The sequence below is a fragment of the Larus michahellis genome, chromosome 7 (genome assembly GCF_964199755.1).
Source record: "Larus michahellis chromosome 7, bLarMic1.1, whole genome shotgun sequence".
In the NCBI taxonomy this organism is placed as follows: Eukaryota; Metazoa; Chordata; class Aves; order Charadriiformes; family Laridae; genus Larus; species Larus michahellis.
Window position 1 is genome coordinate 36,857,478 of NC_133902.1, and position 27,713 is coordinate 36,885,190.

The 27,713-nt window shown below is 42.4% G+C and overlaps 1 protein-coding gene across 1 annotated transcript in view; it reads left to right on the forward strand.

The window, feature by feature from the left end:
• The window catches only part of NDUFA10 (NADH:ubiquinone oxidoreductase subunit A10), a 41,469-nt gene extending 14,106 nt beyond the window's left edge, over window positions 1–27,363 (forward strand). The window contains exons 8-10 of the mRNA XM_074596144.1: window positions 5,467–5,552; window positions 13,155–13,263; window positions 26,908–27,363. Of these exons, the coding sequence (XP_074452245.1) occupies window positions 5,467–5,552; window positions 13,155–13,263; window positions 26,908–26,976 (264 nt within the window). The 3' untranslated portion in view covers window positions 26,977–27,363. The remainder of the gene's footprint in view (window positions 1–5,466; window positions 5,553–13,154; window positions 13,264–26,907) is intronic.
• The last annotated feature ends 350 nt before the right edge of the window (window positions 27,364–27,713 follow it).

Here is a 27,713-nt window from a genome sequence, read left to right on the forward strand (position 1 = left end):
TTCCATCTTGCCATGGGATGTGTCTTAGAGCTTTTCCTTGCTAAGCCTCCAAGTCAATGCTTAACTAATGATCCTTAAGCCCAGCCGTGGCATTCATAGCAAGGAAGGTTTCTGACTGCTTACTGCCTTTGTGGAGTTCTTTTGGAAAAAAAAAAAAAAAAAAATTTGAATGTTTCTTTGTGTTGCAGGAGGCAGCCTATTACTGGTGTGCTTGCTTGCTGATGGACTGGGTTTGACTGGGATCAAGTTAATTTTCTTTGCAAGAGCCCATATGGTGCTGTGTTTTAGATCTAACCAAACAGTGCTGATAATGCACTGGTATTTTAGTGGTTGCTGAGCGGTGCTTGCACAGCATCGACGCCGTCTCTTGTTTCTCACTCTGCCCCCTGAGATTAGGCTGGGGGTGCGCAAGAGGTTTGGGAGGGAACGCGTCCAGGACACCTGACCTGGACTGACCAAAGGGATGTTCCACACCACGTAATGTCATGGTTAGCAATAAAACTGGGGGAAGGTTTTTTTCCAAACTAGCGGTTGCCGAGAGCAGCCCTGGGAGCAAGGGGCTGGAAGATCTCCCGTATCCTTGAGCTTTGTTCCTGCTGTTGGAGTTGGTGATGAATCTGTTCCAGTTGAAGTCTGCAGTAAGCTCTCCTCTCCTAAGCCTGACTTTGTTCAGAGGAATGGTGTGGATTTTAGTTGTCTCTGTACATTACAATAGCCTGCACCTAGTATCCTCATGTTCCCACGTGAAAGCTTTGTGAAGCAGAAGATACTGATAAGGACTTTCCTGGTCCCAAAGATTTAATCCCCGTCAAGTGCATTGCTGTGAATTTCTAGGCCTTTTAGTTCCCTGTATGAGAATATGGTTGTACGTTCCATTTTGGGTCCTCCCCTGTCGTGGCTGGATTTCTGTCTGCTCATGGACTTGATAATAGAGGTTATCATTATTAACCAGTAGATGTGTGAGGCAGTTTGAGTTTTTACCCACAAGAAGGGCTGGTGGCTTCAGTGTGACAGCAAATAAAGTTCACTGTGAAATCACACTTCAAGGAGGAAACTGCTTCCATTTGGAGTACTGCATAATTTCTAAAATCTTTGAGGTGGTTTTGGAAGCTTCAAAAAAACCGAAGGCCATTCCCTTTGTTCTCAGATGAACTGTATTTATGCAGATAGCTACCTGCAACCTTTACCAGCTGACAATTGTGACATGTATCATTTTCAAGAAGGGGAAAAAAAATGACTGAAGGGGGTTAAACCTTCCAAACTTGTCTTAGTCCTGAAATTGCTGTTTCCAAATAGCTCTTGAATCTCTGAGGTTTCAGTCTTGTGAGTACCCCTGTGAAAAATCAAGAACGCAGCCTCCTTGTTGTCATATGCATAAAAATAAAGTATTACTGAAGTGCTAGCAGGATAGGGGTGCCCTTGCTTCTGTGGTAGATAAAGCATAGAGCAGCTGGAAGGCACTCCTTGTCGAAGTTCACACACTTGCAATCACAGTGAAGACTGCGCGTTGCAGTGAGAAGCATTCTCTGTGGCAAGAAGGATAGCATCCCAGGTAGATTATATATATTTTTTTTTTTTTAGGGACAAAAATAGTGAAATGGGAAGATGCTGAAATGAACAAAAATACCAAGGTCAGGGCGTGGATGAGAATATTGAGCAATTATAGTCAGTTTTTCAGGGTATCATCAAGGTTAACAAGATCTGAGAACCCTGGTGTTTCAAGAAAGTAACCACAGATGTTTGGCAGAAGAAATAAGAGAAAGCTGGAATGGAGGGATTATTTGCTTGTTTTCTCCCTATCCCTCTCTGAGCATGTACTGAAGTGGTCACTTCCTCCCTACATTTTTTTGTAGTAAAACCCATTGCTGGAGATTTTATTTTAATCCTGTAAATCAAGGTTTAAAGTCAGTCTAAAGCTCTTATCGCTCAAGTAGAGAGTCTACCATGCTCAGCAATCTTGTCATCACCATAAGGTCATCAGTATGCACTGATGTAGTTCTTGGTTGGACAAATCTGGACTAGAGGAAGGATTATTATTTTGAAGTCAAAGTACAAGATAGTATAATTTTCACTGTTAGATGTTATAGAGATTGGTACTCTTTCCACATCAAAGAATAAAGTTGGTTTTTTTCCCTTTCTGTTCAGAGTCAGTTTATGTTTGCAATGAAATAGTTGAAATTTGTAAATAAGGGTTGGCAGGAGGGATTTGGTTTTGGTTTGTTGGATGTTTGTTTAGAGGTGTATCCTGTTGATAGAGAGCAATGTTTAACTGTTACCTGGCTTCAATCTACAGATTATTTGCTATATGATCTGGGAGCTTAATGTTTTTTATGACCTTATAGTTATAGCTTTTGATTTCCTCATAGCAGACACACACAACTTAGAAATGGCTTGTTTCTGAAGTGTGTTTTAAAAAGATCAGTTGGGATTTAATATTGTAATTTACATTGGTTGTAGTGGCTAAAGGACGTTGTAAGTGCCGAAATGAGCTTCGTTAGGGTGTTTCAGACTGCTTTTACATGACGATAATACTGGGAATAGCAAGCTAGCTGATGTTTGTTAAAAAAATTTTTTTTAAAGCACCCTGGTCTTAGTGGGTGGTGTTAGAACCCACGGCAGGGGGGGTTAAAACTAGGTGATCTTTAAGGTCCCTTCTAACCTGAACCATTCTATGATTCTATATTAAAAAAGGGGTGGGGGTAGAAAGGAAATAACTTAAGAACTTAACCAAAATTGTTTCAGTTCCTCTGTGCTTGTGAACAGTGTTTTGTATTATGTATTGGTTTTATTCAGTGTCACCAGCCTGCATAGACTGGAGGTGGTGGTGAGGACGGGAGGCTGCCGACAGACCGGCTTTGTGCCGTGTCCTTTGTCGGTGCGGAAGTGAAAGGCTCCGGAGCTAGCCTGCATGGATTTTGCAGTTGTAGGTGCTGGATGTGGGCTGAACTCTGTAGGGTTGTAGGCTGCATTGCTCCTTGTTTCCATCTCTTGCTTGAAGAAACAACCTGCGAGGAAGGAGTTTGGGGAGAAGTCAGCCGACAGAGCTACCCGTCGGGGTTTGCTGTCTTTGTCCCCAGAAACGATACCAACAAGAACAGCATCACCTTCTGCTGCCCACCGCCCCCCAGCTCTTCCAGCAGCAGCACTCACCAGATCGCTGTGAAACAAGCCTAGAAATCGTAAGCTGTTCATATTGGCTTAGTTGCAAAGATTACGGAAAGGGACCTCATTATTGAAAACCGTTTTTTCTAAATCCTACTATGCTCTGCAGTATATTAAGACCTGATCTCTCCTAGACATTATTACAAGTTACGCTGCAATCAGGTTTAAATCATTCATTTGCTGCTAATCCCCAGGGAGTGCCAGGGTATTCCTTATAAATTAAGAAGTAGCTCTTCTAGCCTGGTCGGGAGGCTGATACCATTGTTAACGAGCTGCTGGCAGAGACATCTTCTGATACGGTAATAAGAGTGTGCAAAACTAATTTGGATACAGATTTCTTTTTCCCTGCAACATGTTTTTGTGCCCTGTTGAACTCTATTATTAGTCCTGTCATCATCGACGATGGGGAGTTTCCAAAGTTTTCCTGTGGAGTAGAGAAGTAATTGTTTTTGTATAGCTAATGGGAAGTATGGTGGAGGTTCAGCTTTTCAATCAAATAATTGAAATAAATAATGAGTATTTGAATAAGTTTCCATACACCTTTCTTCTTCTTTACATCTTTGAATGCTTATCTTGGGGAGTTGTTACAGCAGTTTGGCAGGAAGAAGCAGTTTCTAAATACAATTTTGAAAACTTCTAAATATCTGTAGTGCAGTTTTCTGTAGTGTTTTCTGAAGACTGAAATATCATTCCATCAACAGGTGGATTTCTTGACTGTTTTCTTTATATGAAAAGTAGGTTTCCTATACACTCAGCTACAGTGTCTGGTTGGCCAACCTTGCCTCTTTGTAAGAGATCAAAAAAGGTTAAAGAACATCAAAACTTGCTTGGAGTTTTAAATACGCTTTGGTGATGTCATGTCAACCCTATTTTTTTAAGTCTTTATCAGCAAAATTAGTCTTTAAGAAATATGAATGCCTCAAGGAAAATGATCATGCAGTCATATCTAAGCCATTATTTCTTACCAAAAGAACATGATACTGGTAATAGAGTGGACCTTTATAGTCAAAACTACTTTGTAATAGCACTTTTTTATTGCCTTTTAAGTGGTAATAGATAGGATTTAGTGTTTGCTATGACTGCAGGGAATAATTATAGTGGATTTAATGTAAAGAATAGAAGTGTTTCTCATTTATTATTCTATCAGTTGCTTTATTACTGCCATCTGTTTACTTGTTGTCAATGGATTGACAGTGCATCATCAGGATTTTGGTTCTGACCTCAGAGCTTTATCCTTTCCTTCTGGAAAAGGCCTCTGAAAAGTGGTGTTTGGAGCTGTAACAGTCCACTCCTTTCCAGATTGCTTCAAGGTACTATCTCCACCTCATCATGCACCTTAAGTGCATCTTTCCGACACTAGTTTGGGTTTCCTTCAGAACTAGTCAGTCATGTGTGATACCCTCAGGCTTGTTAAGCAATTACCCAGTGGACCAGCAAAGATCTGTTTTCTGACGGAGCCAGCCTGTAAATGAAGCTCAAACATGGGATTGATAAGCTTGGGGGATGCTGGAGGAGTGATTTGCTGAGCTGGTGGTACTTGTTTAAATGATTCTGGATGGAGCTGTGAGTTTTACCATTCCTTTCTGCGTGGGGTGCATGCATGGGTAGGTCTTGATGATCAATCAAACTGGGAGCCTTTGGACTTCTGTCAGTATGGCTACTTCAAGGGTGTTTGAATTTTCCAGCCTCAAACTTGCCTTGGTTTCTCTGATGTGACCCACATACAGCAAGACCAAGAGGCAATTGCCACAATTGTTCCTCAACCTGTGTCAGTCTGCCACTAAACCATTTTGAAAAAAAAAAAATAAATAAAGGCTTCCTATGTAGCACGATGGTTTTTGTTTGCAACAAAACAGGGTAAAATTTAGACTTATTTCCATTTCTTCTTTATTCTGCTTTAGAGGTGGGGTTGTACCTTCTTTGCTTCCTTTCAGCCCCAACAGCAGGTGGAGGAAGAGCGCCTTGGATCAGGGACGAATTTGAGGCACCTCTCATCTGACTTACTCCCTGCCGTCCTCTGTTTACCAAGGCTGAACACATGAGGAACTTCAGCGCTGGCTCCCACATGTTTCCCCAGTGCTTATGGCAGGGCCACGACCTCCAGAAATGTGATGATAATATGTTAGCTCTAAACATTTGCATTGTTAGTACAGATTTAGCAGTGAAGCCTTTTTTCTGGGTGCCTTCTTTAAAAATAATTGTGATTTCATTGATTTGGGGGGCGTGTTCATTGATTTTTTTTTTTTGGATGTTCTGGTCAAACCACCACTTAGTGTGTTTTTTTTTTTTGTCTTCTGTTTCCAGGTAATTGAAGATATTGAGTACCTGAAGTTTGACAAGGGGCCATGGCTGGAGCAGGATGATGTTTCTTTCCATCATTTGAGACTTTAGTAAGTATCATGTCTTCCACTAACTGAATGTTACTTAGCATCAGATCTGAGATGGTTAAAGCCTTGACTTTTTTAAGGTATGTTTATATTTGTACTCTGACTTGGTTGGTGGTTGTTATGGTTTTTTTGGTCAGAAGTCAGCAGTGTGATAGCAGACTTTGGTAATATTAGTGCTTGGCACTAATACAGTGTGGTGTTTTGCTGCTGCTAATAACTGATTAGACAAGAGACTCCAGATGTATAGATTCTGTTAATGAAGGGAAAGAACTCTCCAGGCACTTCCTAAGTGCTGTGACCTGTGGGTCTGACTTTGGGAATGTATTTTTGTGAGTACTTCTGTTCCTGGGTGATCACAAAACCCATTTCATTTTAAAACAGAGGATTTATGCAGTTGGCCTGGTGGTTTCTCTGCTGCACTGGCAGCATGATATCCTTCAGCAAAGCTTGTTGACAGAGTGGCCTTGTAGCAAGCTTTATATGTGGCACTGTTTAGATTGGCTCTGTTTAGAGCTTTTTCGTCTAAAACTAGACTAGTTTCCTATGCTGTCTGCTTTCAAATATCTTCACAGCAGTCAAGATGCTGGTTGAACAGGGTGGAAAAGGAAACAGGCAAACTTGGGTGACTGCTCAAAAAGTCCTTTTTTCCTCCTTTTCCCAGACTCCCAGTAAATAATCCTACATAGAAGCTTTAATCCTAGTTCACAGGATGAAGTATTGCAGTTCTGTCATTCTCTATAACAACAAGGGGGATTGTAAATGATAATAATCTAAGGCTGGTTTTGTTGTTGTTAAAGATCCTTGTCTGTCTTAATTGGATATGAAGAGATCAAACTCAGATAGTGGCAAGTGCCTTGCTGGAACAGAATCAGATTTGATTATAATAATTCTTTGCAAGTACTCCATGATTATCTATCCTCCAGTTCAGCTGTGGAGTGCTACTGGTGGGGCTGCATGTGTTCCCAGGTCAATGCTGAAAAGAGGTAACCCTCCAAACTCCAAAAGATAAGAACCCAAACCATTGATGTGTATGTAAAGTGAAATCAGACCTACGCTTTTATACACGTTGCAGATGAAGCATGAGAAGTGCCACTCTGAAGTCATGTTGATGAACAAAGTATTCTCTGGATAACCCTGTAGGAAGAATATATCTGTAGTTGTAAAACTATTAACAGGGATAACCTTGCACTGAAGTGAGACAAGCTTCCCATTTTGCTGGAACGTCATCTTTAGACTGAATGTGCAGGTAGTAAGTGCAGTTCAGTTACTGCATTTTTAAAAAAAAGTAAAAATTAAGAGTTATATTCTTGTCATTAATTTCAGTTTTTCTCACAGGATAATAGGAACTGGTATTTTTTAAAATTGAATATCTGCCTTTGTATTTTTGTCTTTGTTGTGACAGGCATTTGAGTTGTAAGTTAAACTGGTTTGAGGTTGTGGTTTTGTGTTTTTTTTTTTTTTTTGCAGGCTTCTGGTATTCTTTGCCTCTTAGTCTTCTGTGCTGTTACTTCAGATGCCTCCTAAAATTAGAGCTAGTGTTTCTTTTCTATGGCCCTTCTATCAAGGGATGAAGATAGATCACAGAAGAGCGGTGTTGCATGGGGTTTAAGAAAAAAGTCATGATTTGGGTGCCCTTTAAGTATCTAAGAAGAGGTTTGTTCATGTATTAAAGGATAGCATCTAGTGACTTAGACCCTGCAAAACTATCAATCAGATTTCCTTAAAAGAGAAAATACAATTAGGTTTCTTGTTTTCCCAGAGCTTCACAGTAGTACAGATATTAAGAATGGGTTATTAATTGCAGAGTGTAGGAGGGAGTTAAAGGAAAGCATACGCTTACAGAGCAGTCTATTAAGGTATTGTATGAAAATTGTACTTTGCAGCTGAAGAAGGGAATAAATTGCATTGTGAAGGATTCAATTTTTCATTGAAGCCTGGGGGAGGGTGAGAGGGTCTCCTGTACAAGGTTCTTGTCATTGTAGATAATGCAAAATAATTTCTTCTGTTGGCAGCATGTTTCAAGGTCTTGCAATGGAACAAACTGCTAATTTAAATGTTATGGTTTGAGTTTTTCTGTTTCCCCTTGCCTTCAGAATAGCATTATCAAGATAGCATTTGTATTCGGACAGATGATGAATGTGCTCAGTGTTTGCTTTGAGTCTTCATTTGGTGTTGGGGGATTCAGGCATTGATCAAATGTGGAACGACAGATCCTGTGCCGATTTTGCACTCATGCCTTGCTCAGATGAATGAGGAAATTGTGGGCAATATGTTGGGCAGCCTGGGAAGGGCACCTTTATCACGCTTTATAAAAATGCGTAGGTTTGGACATAATCTTTTCTCGTGTTAACTCCATAAGTACAGGACAGACATGAGTCTCCTGTCTCAGCTTGCACGAACTTCACTCATGAAAACATGTCAGAGTGTCAGAGGATGAATGTGTAAGGACCCAATGAACACTGCAGGGAGTCTGCTGTGTCTTCAGGGTTGGAATTGCCTCCCAGAGCATTACATGCCAAACTCGGGTGCTAGTGCATGAATGTTAAAGCTGGTGCTTTCCTCACTTTCTCCAGTGCCTAAGTAGAAAAGAACTTGTGATACCCAGCCTTCTGCAGATTTTCAGGTGTCCCATGCGTACATTAATTCTTCCTTTTGGAAAGAGTTCTTTTAGCATGTTCCTTGTGGGCTGCCTCTTCCGTATGCTGGCACAGGCTGCCCTCTCGCGGGTGTTTCTGGAAGGCTGCAGTAGGTATTTGTCTGTATTTCCATCTGCAATTGCTTCCTTCGCTGACCTCCCAGCGTTTTGCACAGCCCACTCATTCTGACTGGGCTGTCCCAGATCTGGTGCTGGCAGAGAGCAGCACGCTCTGACCGGGCCATCATCCCACTCCAGGGCTGGCTTTCCTGTTGGCACTCTTACCTCTGCCACCCTCAGCTTGTACCGGCATGTCTGGGAGAAGGCGGTTGATGGGCAGGAGTGAGGATAACTTTTTTATTGCATGTATATAGGGTGTAATGCACAGAAATGCTAGCAGGGCCTCTGACTACTTTGGTGACGTAAATAAGCTAATCAAACCAGTGAGCTGCGCCTCTGTAAAATCAGTTGCATAATGATACTTTTATCTCCCTGCCTTGCCCTCAAATATTCTCTCCTTGCCCTAACAGAGTAGTGTGGTTGTGGGACTGAGGCATGTCTTGGTAAAAGGTTAAAAACATCTATATTTGAGTGTATGCAAGCTGGAGGGATCTCCCAGAGGATGCTCTCCACTGCTTTCCTTCCTCTCCAAGCACTGTGTCCAACAGAAACCATTTTGCTGGCTTTCTGAAATGTCTCAAGGAGTTCCTATGTTGCCACTACACTGTCTCAAGCATATTTTTATCTGTGTGCTTCCCAGTGAGATTGTGTGAATGTCTACACACATTGCAGAATAAATAATGTTTTGAAAGAAGAGCTGTAGTTTGTGTAATGTTGCCTATGTTACTTTACCAGCTGGTGGGGGGAGTTTGCTGCGTTTGACTTGTTTCATCAGACAAGTCCGCGGTTAAATCTGTTACATCCTCACAGCTCCTTCAGAATTTGCTAGAGCAAAACATATTTTGTGTGGACAAATCTTTGGCTTTTTTCAGCCACCACTAATGCAATTTTAAAAAAGATAGGTATCGGCATTTGTTTTACCGTGATGAAAAGGGGATCTCTTTCTCTTTGGAAACAATCTAGCTATGAAATAGTTTGCCATGCTCATTTGTTCAGTTTTGTTCTTTAATAATTTAGTGTGCCACAAATGCTGTGTCGTAAATCCTCTAGTATTGTATTTGGCTGGACATCAGACATGTATTTTGAGGTGGTTACTGACAGACCTTGTATGTGCAGTAACTAGTAATTTCGAAGTTTTCTTAACATTTGTTTAGCTGCTTGGAGCTATTGCTAATCCCAGAGTCTGGCGCCTACTGCCCTTCTAATCGTTTTGCTCTGGTTTAATGAAATGTTGCATGCTTAGCAAAGGGAAGCAGTGTCCATGTTTGAATATCTGTCTTGTCTGGTTTCAAATAGCAGGACTAGAAGTGCTTGCAAGAGGTGTACTGGACATGTTTTTGAAACTTTTTGTCACAGAGACTCCAAAACCTTATATAAACCATCAATTGTGAAACTTCTGGCGCTATTAACTGCTTCCTTCAGCACCTTACTTCTCTGTTGCTTCAATTGAAACAGTTCTTTGTAATTTCCTCTTTGCAGTGGCTTTTTGGAGATTTGAAGAGCTGTCATTGCGCCTTCTCTTGTAGACTCGCTTTTTTTGGAAAATTCTTTTTTTCTTTCTTAGCATTTATTGTGAGTGCGTGTTGTGCACCAGGGGAGTGGCTGTTGTTCACCTTGGGCATGGCGTGCTTGTTCTGCCTGACCAAACGGTGCAGCCTGAGTCCCCTTGGCAGAAGGAGGTGTGTATGTCATTGCCCTGAAATTGCTAAGTTCTGGAGAAAATGAGTAAGGAAGAAGTAAGATGCAAAGAAAGACACATGGGGGACGCAGCCTATGTCTGTCCTGTGTTTCGGCTGAATGAGTGAGTGCAGGAGCAGAGGAGGTCAGTATGGCGATAGCTGGATGCAGGAACCATCTTTCCCACCCAGTTCAATGCGCCCGTGGCGTGAGTCGGGAGCATTTCTCCTTTCCCCTGCTGTCACAAGCATGGGCAAAATCGTGAGCATATCACACGCTCGCTGGCTCACTTGTGCGTGTTGTACCTGCCCACAGGAGGCAGAGAAGGTGGCTGCAGCAGGGACTGAGGAGCCTTGTCCAAGGGACTAAGGGCATGAATAGCAGAAGAACGAACGCCACCCACCTGCTCAGATTCAAACCTGGATTGGTGAGAAGCTGGTTTCAAGGTGTGCGAGAAAATCTTCTGTTCTCCAGTGGCTTCCACCTGCTATTTCTTAATTTACTTTCATGCAGAATTTAACTTGATATGCTTTTGTGTTGCCGGCTCTGAACCTCTTAGACCAGTGAATGCTTTTAGGTAGGAAATGTGGTTTTCTAATGGTGTGGATTGTCACTTCAATTTTTGTGACTATGCCAGCATCAGTTGTTGAGAAATCATGGCTCAGGCTACGCAAACGGGGTTTTGTTTCATTGACTAGTTTATTTTTTTTTTTTCAACCAGTCTACTTATTTACCCTATTTACCCTACCCTTATTTACCCTACCCTGCACCGTCAGCAAATGTGTTCATAAGACTTTCTAATGTTCATTGTGTTAGGCAATCTTAGAATCACAGAATGGTTTGGGTTGGAAGGGACCTTAAAGATCATCTAGTTCCACCCCCTGCCCTGGGCAGGGACACCTCCCACTAGATCAGGTTGCTCAAAGCCCCGTCCAGCCTGGCCTTGAACCCCTCCAGGGATGGGGCAGCCACAGCTTCTCTGGGCAACCTGTTCCAGTGCCTCACCACCCTCACAGTAAAGAATTTCTTCCTAATCTCCAATCTAAATCTCCCCTCTTTGAGTTTAAAACTGTTAGCCCTCGTCCTATCACTACACTCCCTGATCAAGAGTCCCTCCCCATCCTGCCTGTAGGCCCCCTTTAGGTACTGAAGTCTGGGACTTTGTTTTATACAGAGGTGGGGAAAAAAGCTAAGGTCCTGGGAACAGAAGTTCTAGAAAGTATATCCAGCTGATAGAAGAGCTGCACTAACTTCAGGACAGCTTGTAATACTTGTGTGTCTTCAGGTTTCTGCAGGTTCTCCATAAGACTTGTGTATCCTTGTTGTAAGCTGCCTGTAGGGAGAAGAGGACTTCCTCCTCTGGAGAGAGGCAGGAATGTGGCCGTCCTAATTCCTCAACACCTGCTTGTGCATGTTGTGCTGGACATAGTGCATGAAGTAGGTGTGTAATAGGTGCTTCTAGAGAAGGGATGAGCTACCCATTGCTGCAATGCACTTACTGGTGTGATTCCTGTGTAGCAATAGGAAGAGCTCTGGCTAATAGGATTATGGATGGTTGCAATAATAGTGAGCTAAAATTAGTATTAGGACCATGCATTCACTTACACGCTCTCAGTTAAGTTCGAAATGTCACATAATCTTATGGGTAGGTAAAGCATGCTCTGGGAGGTTATGCTACTGCGTGATGAGAGCTGCTTCAAGAAAATATGGTGCCATAAAATAATAAATAGTGATAATTCTGTGCTGGGGGAGAGAGAAAGCTAAGGAAACATCAAAGGTGCCTCTAAATGCTTCCTGCCAAGCAGTGAATTAGTTCTGACAAGCGAATGTGGTTTTGTGGTTAAAGATGATGTTGTGGCAGGTGTCTCTGGGTGGTGCTTTTAGTAGTCAAAGTTATTTCTTAAGGTGCAGAGCTGAAGCTGGAGGAGCCGTCTTTGGTTGCGTTATGTTTGCATTTTTGTTTTTGCTGTGCGGTGGTTTCTTTGGAGGCAGTGGTTGTGAGAGTAAAGCAGTCTTAAGAGCAGCAGGTTTTCCATCTTGGCCACTAACTGAAATGAATTGTGCCTGGGAATTGTCTTCTACAATTGCCATTTGGCTGAGATTTGTGGAGGAATTCATTAACTGCAGACTAGTTGTCCCATCTCAACTTTTACTAGATTATTGTATTTCCTTACTAATTTGTCTGTAGGATAATTTACAGTGTGCATATTAGGATACATTAGCAGAGTAGTTTACTTGTTGAAACAGTTCAATGCTCTGAGGTAAGGTCCCAAAATTTGTGATTTAGGGGGGAAAAAAATAGCTTAAAGGTGATTAACTTTGCTTTGCTCAGGGTATATACTTTATGTGTATTTAAATATTTGTAAAGAAATGCAATTCACTGAAAGAAACACAATTTGCAGAGTTTCAAGTGTTGAATGGTGGCGAGTTCAGAATTTGGTCACTGTCCATTACAAACGTATGTGTTTTTCCCCAAATACATATAGGTGGCACTGTTGGTCTGCGTATAACAACAGCATGCAGAAGGTGGCTTTCTAGCAGTTTCTCAGATGTTTTAAATTTGGGGTATTTGAAAGCGCTGGCACCATGCAATGTGGATTTTTGGTGGATCCTGATATCTGTTCTTTCAGCTGCTGCAGCAGATGTCCCTTGGTTCCCCCCAGGCAGGATGCTAGGGGCACTGTCTTGGGGAAGAGCACCACCTTACTTTAATCCTCGTGAGGGTTCATTTGTGAAAACTGATTGAACAGGAGGTATTTCAATGAGGTTGACATAGCAGGATAGGATTCAATAAAACCACTTGTTATATATACCTTGTTTATATAGGAAGGCAAAAAGCTGGAGGTGCCTTATGGAGAAGGCTCCCAGGAACGACGGACCATCTCCAGGCAGGAAAACCCTGGGAGAGAGAATGAGGGAATGGAGAAATAGGGAGAAGTTGGAGCAGGAACAAACTGGAGGCGGGAGTGGTGATGGGGAATAAGGTAGCTGTGTGAGGAAAAGGATGAATAGATAATTCATTGTAACTAGAAAATTGCCAAAACCTGTGGAAGTATTATTTAACAGCAAAGTATTCCTTTACTATTTGGTCAGACCCAGAATTGATGTTGCTGTTTTTGGGGCGGGATGTGGACTAACTGCTCCTTCTTTCTTTTCCTTTTCTTTCCCCTCAGTGTTCAGGACAAAGATGGAGTACTGGATCCTGTAGCCATCCCTCGCTTCATTCCGGAAATCACAATTGGAGGCAGTGAATATGATAAAATCTATTACGAGTATCGATCGGTAAGTAATACTGGAAGGGGAGCAGTTGTATGATAGCCAGGCAACTGTCCCTGCCAAAGGACAAGCGTGTTTGTACGTGCCTGTGTGCAGTCTGGGCATCAATCTCGTGCACAGGGGTACACGTTTCTAAGAGTAGGTTCTGGATTTTACCCACATCCCCACCTGTTTTGAAGTCCATCTTCCTCACAAGAGGAATAGTGAAGCAAATGTTTTGTTTCGTAAGCTGATTTTCTTTTTTTGATCTTTAGATGGGGACTAAAGGATAAGTGGTTTTCATTTGTTTTTGTTTCTCCTGCCCCGATTAGTCTCTGACCTCTGAAATCTAAAATAATCCTTTGAGCCAAACAAGGAAATTGGAAACCCATGGTGACTTCTCTAAAGAAGACTGCTTATAAAACGCTGAGGGAGGGGGTGTTTTTTTCTGGAGTAGGCTGAGGAGGTACGAATGTTACATTGCTTCTCCAAACTGTTGTTGCTTTAATTAGTGTGTTTCTGTATGCGGGCACACATCCAAAGCCTGTTGTGGCCCAGTGCTCTCTTACACCTCACGCAGGCTCCCACACAGTGTTTTAATTAGCTGCTTGCCTTTCTGGTTCTGGAGGCAACGGCTTCCAATTGACTTAGCACTTTGCCCTGTTGCTTATTGTTATTTAACTGGCATGGGGTCCTCTCACACCGTGTGCTGCTTTCCTAAGGCCCAGGTATTACAGATTCTCACGAGAGAAATTGTGGAATTGATGGCCATTAATACTGATTGGACAAACTGAAGTTACAGGTGATGTTATATTTTCAAGTTGGGTTGAAAACTCTGCTGCTGTGTGTGGTTTTTTTTTTAAAGCAATCACTGAAGATAATGGAAGATCTACATAAATTGTTGAAAACCATGATTTTCATAGTCGGAACACTTTATTTTTCTTGTCCTGTCAGTATACAGTCTCTTACTGAAATTAAAATGTAAGATACAGATTTGTGGACTTGTTTGGAAATTCTGAATTACCAGTGTTTTCCTTTTGAATAGTCGGTTCAGAAGTCCCTGTGATTATTCACCATAATTTGTTCCTCCTCAGCTAACTATGTTGTGGAGAGGCTCCTGGGTTCCCACTGTGCTGTCTCATTTGAGATGTAGCCTTTCCAGTTTGTAAAAGGGGCTAAAGCTAAAGGTGAGAGCAGCAGAAAGCATCTTGCTACTTCTTGAGGTTGTCTAATGGGTTTGGAAACTCACTGGTCCATCTCAGAAATTGCTATGAGGATTCTGTGCTTTTTGGTATCACATTTTTAAGTCCAAAACTTCAAGCTAAGGCTAAGGATTTTTGGAGTCCTTCACTCCGAGACATCTGTGTATGTGCAGCACATATTTCAGAAGGATCTGCTGCATGACTTGTCACCAGCATGCAACATCCATCTGTACTGACGGTGCCTTTCTTTCCGAAGATGATAGGGTTTTTCAGCTGAAATGTCACTTTGCAGTGGAGCTGGGAATTATTGAGGCTGCCTGACACACAGCTAGATGTGACCTTGGTGCTGCGTGCTAAGAACCGGGGGTAATACTTCTGAAAGCCTTTTTTTCTTGAACTGTAGAACAGCACATTCCTCTTTGTGCTGGCAAGAAACTGAGAATCCCCTGGCTCATCAAATAGCTGGCTTCCAGGAAAAATTGTGACTTGCCTTGCAGATGTAGCAAAAGGATGCTTAGGAGTAGGAATATGAATACCTGGGAAGGAAAGCTGGGTCCTTGGATTGCTCTGCTTGATGCCAGTTAGTTGACAGCAGAAGCTGAGCACTGTCAGTGCAAAAAAAAAAAAAAAAAAACATTGCCAAAATATAATCTCCCTTCTGCAGGCATGTTCTTAGGCCCTGATTCAGGAAAGTACTGTGGAAAGTGATAATATCCTTTGGAATAAGGAGGAGTTGTACATTTCATGAAGCATTCTGTTAAATTCGGGCAATACTACCTACTCTTTTTCTCTCTTCTGAATGCTTAAACACTAGTAATCCTTCAGGGCTTTATAGCAATGGTGCACAATGCAAAAGATGCTGAATTTTCCTACTTCCTGTAAGCTACTGGAAAGAGAAGCACAAAGCCAGCCCCACCTGCTGTTTTATGTTCTAAGAATCCAGTTCTTTGTGTTGAAACTTTGAAGGTCTTGAGTTTTTTCCATCCAACTTTGTTTATCAAATTAAGGTGTGAATTTCTTTGTAAGGCAAGGCTTATATTCAGAGGTAACACGGCATGAGACCAACCGGCACAGGCAGAAAAAGCGGATGAACTTCTAGCCTTACAAATCTTGGCTACAAGGTTCCTGGGTCTAAGGAGAGGGAATTGTAAACCTTGCCCGTGTTTATGCAGGGATGGTTACAGCTGTGCTACCACTTCTGCATTTGAAGACACAAAGATTTTGGGCTCACATGACTTGTAAAGACTTAATGATGGTATAATTACAGAACTTTAACTTCTCCTTGTGGGAAATACATGCTTTTAAGGTTGGTGTAATGATGTTTACCACATAAATACAATGATTTGTGTAGGGGATTTTTTTTTTTCTTAGCAATCCTATAACTAGTCATAAATCCTCGATCATACCAATAGGCAGCTAACTGCTGGGCTTTTCAGAGTTGCATGCGCACAATTCATGCTGCCTAATAATAGTGGTTTTCAGGGATTCGCAAATCCCGGGCAGAAGCTGTTTATTGTTCAAAATACTCATTAGTCAGAAGCAACCAAGAAGGAGGAGGAAACACTCTTCAGAGTCCAAGCCTTTATGTGAGCCTTTCTGCAAAATAATGAGGTAGCAACACACAGCTCTGAATACTAGAAACTAGCTTTTTTTATGTATATCCTCTGAATGTTTTCTGTAAGCATTCTTTTTGCATATGAGGAGGTGGCTTTCTGCCTCCCTCTCTTACCATAAAGTCCTCTGGCAGGGTTCAGCCGTTCTGTTCAGGCATTCATAAACTTCTAAAGATGCTGTTCTGGCAAGGGAAAAGTAACCTTTTAATCAGGTTCTGTAGATCAGAGATAAGCATGTTCGTTCTTAAGCGAAGCAACATTATTTTAGGAACTGTCAGACTAGTAAAGACTTGACTACTCTCTTAACAACTGCTGTATCTCTCTGCTTTCTTCCAACTGTGCGCAATCCCCACAGATAATGCTCCAAACTCCATGTGTGCCCTGCAAAGCTGGAGCACTTAGGCAGATGTGTTTGCAGAGAAGGCGAAAACAAATGGTTCTGTTTAATGGAATCAGTGTACTTAAATAATGTACTTATGTACTTCACACTCCCGACTGCTGTTGGCAAGTCCTGCTGAATCTCCTAGGGGTGGTGAAAAAAGGCTTATTTCACGTGCATGCTCTTTTCTGTACACATAGAAGTGCAGCTGTCTAAGATTCGTATTCAAGTCATCACCTACCTCTTTACCTCTGAAAACAAAGCTGGAGAAACTTAAAACAGTCTTTGCCACCTTTCCCTTCACTGCAGATCATACGGAAACGATTGGTATTTCGTTTATACAAACCTTGTGCTTAAAAATAGGAACAAATTAATGGGCTTGCCTATCACAAAGTGTACCAGAGCCTGGAGTCCAGTGCTTGCTGGTGTTCACTCCACGCATCAGAGTGGAGAATTCCTTTGCTAGGTGAAAGCAAAATGTTTAAAACCTAGTTGTTTTTCTCATGTCATCAGCTCTAGCAGAAAGTGTTTGTGCAAGCCCCCTCACCCTGACCCTGGTTCATGTAACCCGGCTCCTCTCTTTGTCCGGTGCCTTGCCCCAACATCTTTAAACACACGTCGAAGAAACCCTGAAGGAGATGAGGCCTATTTTCAGTAGGATCCTAAAAAGCGTGGCTTGCATCTCGTGCTGTAGGATTTGTTCGGGTGTTTTCCCCATCCCTTCTTTGGTGTGTAAGATTGCACAGTGGGAGGGGTATCCTATCCTCTTTAGAGTGTGCTGGGATTTTTTAAAGTATATGTGCTGGTATGTATATTAAAGAAAATGAACAAATGCTTGGGCATACAGATTCTGCTTCAGACAAGACAGGCCTAGGCACCTAGAAGTTCCTTTTGTACTAAGGCAATCCCATATTGAAGTGTTGTATCTCTTGTTAGTCTAATTTACACAGTTAGAAAGTCAGGGATGTGTACCTTACCCTTGAAGCAGACAATGTGTGATGAATTTTTTTGGAATAATTTATTCCACACTCTTGAACTACCTTCAAAGACGCTTCCTATCCCAATATGACTTGCAGCTCCAGTGAGTGCATGTGCCTGTGTGTAAGGCTTTCTAAGTTCAGTTTTAGATCAACTTTGTTTAGTTCATCTTTCAATCTGCAGTGTACTTTTGCTCTAGCATTGCAATGGTGTGCCACATTCTTCCCCTCCTTCCTTTACCCTCTTATTGCTTTTCCCCACCATGGCTATTTATCCCCCTTCGGCTATTTGCTGATCCTGGCACACTTCAGCCTCCATCCCTTAGCTCCTTTCCTTGATGGTTCTTGTTGTCCTCCTTCAAACCAGCTAATTGTGTGGCGTATTTTTTCTGCGGCATGTATGCCATATTCACCATGTGAGGAAAGCAGAGGCTTATTGGCAGTAGTATTAATTCTGCTTTGTCCATCCTTGTCAGTCAGCTCCGTATTAAGCAGAGACAAAATGAGTGGCTCAGACTTTTCTGTCTAACATTTAACTCATCAAGAAAGCAAATACATATGCCACTGAAAGGTAAGAGAAGGCTCTCGCTCTTCTCTTTCCCTACCCTTCTCAGTTGGTGGAAGACTGCTTTTGGAATACAGGGCCATGAGGCAAGAAAAGGTAGTAGCTGGGGATGGCTGCCTTTCTACAGCAGCTGCACCAGCTCAGCTGCCGTGTTGAGCTGCATCTTTATATCCTGCTCCTCATCCTCCTGCCCCGGGACATGGCAGTGTGTGGCTGTCGGTCCCCTGCAGTCTTGTGTAGCAGCAAGTGGAGAAAAGGCAACAGCTTGGAGGGGAGGAGAATCCCACGCTTTTCCCCCAGGCTTTTTATTACCCTCCCTTTCATAAGGATGCAACCTTAAGAGGGGGAATCCTCAAGTGTGCAATGTCTGCCATGCCTCCAGTTATTTAGGTAGTTGCAGGGAAATAGCTGTAATGCAGCAAGATTTTGAGTGGTGGGAAGGTGAGCCTGCAGCATTAGTCAACTCTCGGCCTCACAACCCAAAAATAAGAGTATTATTGCAAGAGCATGTGTTTATAATGTGAAGATCATAACTAGGTGAAAAGGGAGAAGATCAAGGGAGTGCTTTCTCCAGGTTTGGTGTGGCCCAAGTTGCGTGTGAAGTGCAGCCCTGACACTTCTTGGCAGCTGCGGTTGCGAGGGGCTGAAGGTGACTGCTGGCAAACAGAGGGCTTAGGAAGTCCTTCTGCTTTCCCATCTCCTCTGAGAGCGCGGAGCCCTCCTGGCTTACACACAAATCCCCCATTTAAAATACCCCAAACTACAAAAGAAACATTTGAGCTTTCAGGAGGCCTGAGTCTGGATCAAAACCAGAGAGTGTTTGTGTCAAAACTTGATCCGTTGATGTTTAATGTGGTGATAGCACATGGCAGGGTCCTCAGCATCTTGGCCTCTGGCTGCAGATCTTGGTTTACAAGAAAAGCTACAGGCTACTAAAAAAAACTTCTTTGACCAATTATACTTGCATGCACGGAGGACATTACCCATGCATGCATATAAGTACAACTGTGGCAATAAGCCTTATCTAAGCCATGAATTGTCTTCCCTAGTGCTCTCGCCTTTGCAGAAGTAGGGAGGTTAGGATATCTTTGTTCTCCATGTTTGTGATTGTCTCAAAGACAGCTGCTATGGTAACAATCTTCTGTTTTCTTTCTCCTGCCATTTTTTCTTGGCTTGATGAAGTTTTCATTTTTCTTCTTTAGAATCAAGGTCTCCCTTCCTAATTCTTATTTTAATGGATGTGTTTGACAGCTATAATGCGCAGCCCTGTCTGCTCTTGAGTCCAGGAAGGAATGAAAACAGACATGCAATAAATTAGAAAAGGCTCAATTTAAGGGTTTTTTTCTGCTTTATGTCTGCAAAAATATTTTTTAGCCCTTTCTAAAGTAACAAGATGTCACCTAGCTAAATATCGGTAAGACAAGAAGAACCTAAAAAATAACTAAAACCTAGGAATGATGTTGTTCCTGAAGAGTACCTGGAAAGAGGTGGGAATAGGTATGTGATCTGCTTATCTTCCTGTCTCCCCCCCCTCCTCCGCTCTTGCCAATGTATGGAGAGGGCGTGAGAAGTTTGTTCAGCCCCTTTTCTGCTTTAGAAATGTGTATCTTCTGTACCCCGCTTCCCTTGAAAAATATCACGGGCAACTGGCACGGATATCTATTCCAGATGTGGGGCGGAGAGGGACCTGAGACTATCTCCAATCTTGGTTTTGGTACTTGGGCCTGTTTTGTTTTAGATGACAAACCATGCTTTCCCAGGCACTGGGTACCTACGTAAATCAAAAAGACGGTAAAATCCTGCTGTTATTAAAGTAATCCATTTCAAACTTGAGTCTGCCACCAAGTCTTATAAAAGAAAAAGATATTTTTGTTTTGTAGGAGCACATCCTCCCTCTCCCAAACTCCTCTCAATCCCATACCCATGTAGGAATGTGATTCCCAGGGTAGACTTTTATTAAATAAATCGATAAAGCCCCAAGGAAAATAGTTCAGAAGAAAGATCTCTTGTCAGTGATTAAGAGAAGTGGAGGAAAGTTGCAAGTGAGCTGCTCCCACTCCACTCTTCTGCATCTCCTAGGAAACTTTAAATAAAAAAAAATCCATCCCTCAGAGGACAGTTTCATCGTGGTATCCTATATTGAAAAATCACGCTGTAGATCAGGAAAAGGTTTTGGCAAATCTGTAAGAAGGATACTTGGATCTGTTTATGGCTCTCCCCTGCTTTGCTTCTGCTTTTTGGGGGTAACATCCCCATGAATCTTAAACTGTGAAATAGCGTCAGTTTGAGGTGTTCAACTGTGCAGGTGTAGTGGTACAATTTTGGTTGGGATGGCATTAGTATGTGGTTTTCCTTGTTTCTTGATAGCATTTTTCTGCTGATAAGTGCCCTTGGGCATTTTAATGTAGAACTGGCATTGCTAAGACCTGCTGCTACTACCATAAGGAAAGCTGTTATAAGAGACATTTTGCATTTTACCCGTCCAGTTAGAAAAGCAAGTCTACAGTTACTATAATGCTTTATCCTTGGATATAGTTACTTGACTTTCCTGTGGTAGGTTTGCACTCTGTAGTGGATAACTGGCATTTCTAACATGTTCTTTGCTGAGGAAAAACTAAAGTAGGTTTTATTCTGCTGCTATGACAAACAGTCACTAGGGCAAGTAGGTGCTGTGGAAAAGAGCTGCAGCAAAATATTTAGCCATACTCTGTTGCTTATTTATTCTTCGCTGTCCTGCAAAAGCAAGGCTAGAAATATGCATTAGATTCTTTATGGTGCCTGGAGTCTAAGTTGCAAGGCACGTTAATTTTTACAAAATCGGATTCCTGCTTAAGCTCAGTTATGTTGTTTGAAATAAAAAATACTTGAGCTTTGAAGAAATACACTGTATCTTTCTTATGGATGCTGCTCTTTCCAAAAGATTTATACTGTCTTGTCCGTCTCTTGAATGAATGAAGAGTAGGACAACGTTCATTGAACAACTTAAGCAAATTGGAATTGTTTTAACCTCAGTTCACTAAAGCTTTGAGTACTCTGGTTAGTTGGGCTATAATGAATGTTAACAGCATTAAGAATTTTGTTTGAGTAAAGAATGGCAGGAGTCGAGCTGTAAACAAACATCTATCTATGCCAATCCTTTGGAAACCAAACCATAGACGACTTTGTGTGTGTTTGGGGGGTATTACACCTCCCTCCCCACCTTCATCTGTTCATCTAGAACATAGGAACCAAGCCCTTCCCGAATACAGCCAGTATATGAAGCTACATATTCCTAGATTATCTCTGATTTTTAGCTTTGTGCCAACAGCAAACATTGACAATAAACTTCTGGAAGTCAGGATTTCTACTGGAAAAAGCAGGAATCTTCTTTAATAGCAGTGATGGAAGGTGCTATTGTTATGCTTGTTATAAACAGCCACTAAATGAAAAGGTTTGGATATTGATGAATGAGCCCATGCTTGCGGAGTAATGACTCTGTTTTTAAGTGCTCTTTGATCAGCATTGCTCAAAACATGCTATTTATAGATCTGTTTTAGCTGTGAAGCCCTGCCATTAGTGGAAAGCAGCACAGAAATAGAAGGGGAAAAAATGGCAACTCTTTCTGCTCCTGAAAAGAAGACACTCTAAACTGATGGATGGAGACCTTCTCAGATTGTTAAAACTCTCCAGAGCTCTACCTGTACATGTTTGGTTCGAAATTATTGTGGGGAGCTCTGAAATGCAGCCGCAGTGCATAGCAAACAGCTGGCTGAAGCTGATGGTTGCTACTCTGCAGCCTATATCACTTTATAGGGCTTTTCATCATGTTTATAGTTTTGACAGACACTTCTGTGGTGGAGTTCTTAATTTAACTGATGAGATGATCTTGTTTTCATCTTCTTACTGATGTTCTTTTAAAGTTGAGCAGTTCATTCTTTTGAGCTGGCTCTGCCTTTGGGTACAGCTCATTTCATTAGTTTCATGCTCTGTGTGGTGGATTTTATCACATACTTCTTGAAATAATCCTTGCTGCCAACTTGAAGTTCTGCACAGTGTAAACGCAGCAGACTTAAGACTTGATTCTGTTTTAGCCATTTCCGTGGAGTGGAAAAAGCTGTTCCTTGGCAGTAACCTTGCAGGAGCTTGCGTTCGCCTCCTGCTGCTGGGACGCACGTGAGCTGTTGAGCTTGTCTGGTGGGATCTCTTTTTCCCTTTTCCTTGGTCAATGCTGCTTCAGTCGTAAGCTCTTGAGGGCAGAGACTTAATTCTTGTGTTGCAAAGTCTGTGCCTAGATAATTGCTGATAACGACATGACTTTTCTTACTTGTCCTGGGAAAGAGGCTCAGCTTTGGTGTGACGGCCAACTGCTTTCTCTGCCACTTGGTGCTGGACAAATCTGTTGGTGGCTCCACAGGTCTCTTTGGGCTGATGTCAGTTAAGGACCTAAGAAGGTTTAAAGGGATTTATTTGATTCTGTATGCTACTCCTTTTACTTGCCTGTTGAAATGTGGCGTTAATAATTAATCATGTGTAATAGGATGCACTACTATTATTTTTAACGCGGCCATTAAATCGCACCTTTTCTTCAGTCATACTCAAGTGTGATTTGAAGGTAACACGTGTGGAATGTTCCTGTGAATGTGTCAGCCACTTGCAAATGATGTGGCCTTGCTGATTTTTTTATTACAGTTCTCACTGGGAAACTTACTTGTAATGCACAAATCACGTGCAAAATGCAAGCCTTTTCCAAGTACTTGCTTGGTTTCCCATTGAGACACACTGAATTTTTTTCGTCAGCAGTATCCGTTAGCAATGAGTCCTTCAAGCCATTGGCTTTTGTTTGATGGCACCTTCTTGTACTGGAAGAGACAGTGAATATTCAGTCCCTCTGTGTTCTCACAGCTACTGGCAAGTTACATAGTGACATACATACAAGCTCTATGTCACTTGCCCTGTCTCCCTTCCATCATCTCTTTTCTAGGCTGGACAGTCTGCCTCTTCTCAGGGCTGGCCACTTGTTTGTGTCCCTGCCCTTGTGCTGGCTCAGCAACTGTGGGCACCACAGGCTGGGAACATCAGCTGGGCACAGTTTGGAGCACCAGCTTAACTGTTTGTTATCTCCAAAAGGAGCACATCTCACTATCTGCCCTGCATCCCCAGATGTTCCCTGGTGCTCCCACCACTCTTCTTTGCAGTGCTCTGGCTCTGACTGAGCCTCCAGAGTCACCGAAAACTATCTCAGCCAGAAGGATGAACAGCTTCTTGCTGGGCGAGTGTGTTGATGGAGCTTGTGGAACGATCCAGCAAAGCCGCGGAGCTGGCTTGGGTTGTGCAGGAAAGTGATGAGAGGCTGGGTACTGTGGGATCTCTTCTTGTTGGCATCGTGCTGTTCAGTCCATTCAGCCATGCTGTGAAATGTCGCTGCAGCACTTTTTATTTGGCCGTTTTAATCCAGGCTCCTCGTGACGTTGAACAAAGGCTTGTTCTGGCAGGAGGTGGGCATGCGAGGAGCTGGAGGGGAGGCAGAAGGCCACAAGAACAGGATTAACTCCTGTTACAGTATTTTTCCAAACGCACAATAACTGCTAAAAGATCACCAGCTTCCTTCCCTCTGGGACAGACCTACTTTGTTCCTGGTTTTGTACATTTTTTTGCTATGGACGCGACTGTAAAAAGTGAGTTTTAAAGAGGCTGTTCTCAGGAAGTCGTCTGTGTTACCTGTACCTGCTGCAGATAGTGCACAGAACATAAAATTCACATCATTCTGCTTCCTATGTAATACTGTGATATGGGATTTGTTTACTGTGCCGCCTTCTTCCCATTTTTTGGGCTATTTTGAAAGCCTGGCTGTAACATATCCCAATACTTGACTGCTTTTGCCAAGGCCCACTGAGAACGCTGGAGTATGGATGAATACTTATTATAAAATTCACTTTGATGTATTGCATGTCTTTAACCAAAGGCACATGGGGAATTTGTTTTGGACAATGAATTGAATTCTGTTGGGATTGATATTGTATCTTTTAAAGAGGGCAGATTTAGCCAGAAATGAAGCTGTAAACTGTGTTTTCCCAGAGAGCTCCTGTTGCTTTAACAATCAAGTTATCTGGGGATCTCTTGAAGTATCAAAGGGCCAATTAGGTGCTGCCTGGAGAGGACCAGGGAGAGCTGGTTTTGTGCTAGAATTAATAGGTACAGGCTGGTCACAGCAGGTCTGATGTCCTTCTTCGCTCACCACTGCAAATTTGCAGGGCAGAGATAGTAATCGTTTATTTTCATCTTGCATCTCTTTGCGCAGCGGGAGTAACTCTTAACAGGACTGCATGGTTTCTTCTGATATTTAGACAAGACATTAAAGGCAACTTTGAATGAAAAACTTTAGGAAAAACTGATCAAGAGTTGCTTGTAATGGCTTGTGACAAGGTGGGGTGGGGAATGTCTCATGAAGAAGGTAAAAGTCTTCCGTTAGCTTCATGTTTTAGGGAAAGAAGTGTCTTATTTTCTGACCTTCAAATAATAATAAAAAAAATAAAAAGAACCCCCCCTTCCTCAAAACACCAGGCTTCATCCTGGATTAATTAGCTGGTTTTTGTGGCCTGAGTGTAGATTTCATCAAGACTGGGTCTTGTTTCTCTCTGCAGGGGCAGCTCTCAAACAGGATACTCTTACAGTTTTTTGAAAGGAAAAATCATCAGGACAAGTCAGGGGTACTGTGTGAAACCAGCGTTTGTGTGGAGATGAGTGGATGATCTGTGCTTAATTATTTGTGAAGGGTGCCAGTGGATAGCTTATTTTTAAAGGAAGGGTTTTATTATAGCAACTCTGCTGGCTTCAGGCTTTCTCACAAAACTCACGTGCTTTTCCTGGTGGTTTACTTCTTGATTCCATTATTGTATCTCGAATGCTGTGTTCTGTTTCTCTTTCATTCCTGGAGATAGGAAGAAAGGGTTCTGGAGATAGACTCTGCTTTTGGAGTGACCATCTGGTGCTTCAGGTTATGGTCGGTACTTTCTGAAGGGGATTGCTCTAACACCTGAGATTCAGAGGTTGAGATGTATCTACATCTGTTTGCTCTGTAGGATCATTCAGTTCAGAGTAATTGCGAAAGCAGCTACTTTATGCACTGATCTGTCGTTGGCAGCTTTTGTTCATGTGGCTTAGTTATCTAGCGGGTACAGAGCCTGTTTTGTGTTAATTCAGGCTGAAACTGCACTAAAAATTTGTGTTGCTTTTGCGAGGCAAGTTGGTAGGAGACTATTTTGGTGACAGCATTGTCGCCACACTTGTGAAACTTCTATCACAGAAGTGTGCTTTTACAGATCTGATGCAGTCCGCTTCACCTGGAGGAGCACTTTCCTTGCCTGCAGAGAGAGCACATACGCTGCGTAAGGGGACTTTGCTATTTTAACCATACTGGCAGTCTTTCTCTTGTAGTCCTGTGTGCTGCATCTGTGATCCCTTGAAATGGCTGCTACTTAAACAGTCTCATTTCCCAAATCTTTAATGCTGAAGGTAGAATGGCCTGGCCACTAGATTCTCATGCCTGTAATGTCGCCCGAGTGCTCTCGCAATGTGGCAGTGTGCTGAGAGGGCCAGGCTTGGCTTTCCATCCCCATGCACAATCAGCACAGCTGTGAGTGTCCTCTTCCTCCTGAACTCTGTGGAAGGCTTTGGTTGTAGGATGCCCGTTTGGCCAGTTAAATGGACTACCAGGAAGGGGGTTGTGTGCTTCAGTCTCCCACGTCTTGTCACAGGCTTGGAAGTAACAGATCCTTGTCTCTAGGTCTAGGTGCAACTCCTTGAACTCCTAAATGCCAAGACTATTTAGGCTACTGCTATTCACCTCTATTTTCTCTCATCTCAGTGACAACTTGCTTTCCTGGTGAGGGTGCAGACCTGCCAGCTTTCCTAGTACATCTGATGTTCCCCTCCCAATGCTCCAGTCCATCCAGCCTTTCCATCTGCAATGTGTTTCTTGGTTCGCTAGGCTTAAACAGCTCCTTGCGTGATCCTCTTGTGACCTGTACAACCAGCCCAAGCTCTTGAGATGCTGTCAGAAGGAAAGGCTTCCCTGCTGTAGACCCCAGCCCTCTGCTATCTTGCGTACTGCAATGTGCAATGAACTGTATGGAGCGGTGACTTTGTGTGGCAGCATCATGGTTCCCCAAGTCCTGGTTTGGGAACTGTGGGTGCAGAAAGGTCAGTCAGGTGAACTTGCTTGTCCGAGGTGCCTGTGGGGAGGCTGCTCCCAGCAGTGTTAAAAGGCCTGTGCAGGAGAATTGCAGACTGAAAGGTCAGCCAGGTTCAGAGGCAGAGAGTGAAGGCTGTCGCTTAGGTCCCAGGGTACCAGTGAAATTTGGGTATGGGGCTTGAGAAACTTCAGATTTTCCAGGAGGAATGGTTTCTGGCTTTGCTTATGAAGACAGGCAGATGCTGCTTTTGCTTTAATAAAGTTAAGTTCAACTCTTGAAGGCTAAATACACAATTTCATTTGAATGGTTTAATTTAGTGTAGTAATTAACTCGGTATTTCATGCATGAAATATTTCATGTATTTAATACTGTGTTCCTATTTTGGCATGAGATTCTACTGACTGATTCAGTAATTCTTCTATGTGCTATGATTAGAGGGGTCACCTCCTATGAAAACTGGGAACCAGGGTGTGTAGGGGAGAAGAATTGGATGAATCCAGGTGGAATATGCTGTTGTGTTGACATGTTGGCCTAGTTTTTATATACGCTATGATATAGTGGTTTTTGTCCACGCCCCCAGCTGCACAGCTCACATCTTTCGGAGGGACTGATTTTTCTACAAGTGCTAATAATTATGTTGTATAAGAGTATTTTGTGTTGCACTTCTGCAGAGAATACCATGAGGTACTTCATAAAGAATCAGAAAAGTTTTCATGAAGAGTGAAAAGAGAAATATTTCTGACTGAACTTTCTGCTTTCTCTAGCTTCCTGGTCGCAATTTTAGGCAAGGCTACAATGCTGATGTTGGTGACAAGTGGATCTGGCTGAAATGAGATCTGCGTCCCCTTGGAGCCCAAACTGCAATGGACCATGGAACTTGAGTGAAGAAGATCCTGAGTTCAGCGTGCCTGCTCCCTGTCAATTGTGTAGTGCCAAGGAGTTGCAGGTTAAATAATCTTCCAGCTACAACATAAGAGAATAGACTCCTAGAAGGGAAATCACTTTGTTTTGGTTTGTTCTTCCCTGAGGAATTCAGGGTGCTTTGTCTTTGGATGTATGATGGTCAGTGTGTGATAGTGAAGTGATCTGGTGTTACAGGGGCAGACTGAAGATCAACGCTGAACTTTCTCTTCATCAAGACTGTGGCATATTATACGGAGTTGTTCTTGTTCTGCTGAATCAAGAGAAATTAAAACCTGTATCTTTCTGGCTCTCACAAAGTTAACTTCTTGCTCTGTCATGCATGGTGTTTTATTAGTTTCATTAGAGTGCACATGCTAAAAAAAACCTGTGCTTGCATCGTATTCTGAAAACCTCTTACTGGATGTGACCATCAAAGCAGGCAAGCATAAAAAAGTTCATTGAGAGAAGGAAATAAGTGTCGATCTCAATTTAAATAACAAAATGTCTGTGCTTAAAAGTATAAAAAAAAAATCAAAATAATTGCCAGCAATTGTACTCATAGCTTCTTCCTTCCAATGGCCACTATAGAACAAATGTTTGTTGGATATAAAAGACAAACATAATTATTATTTTTGCAAGTCCCTGAAAGTCCAAGTTGGAGTTCCTT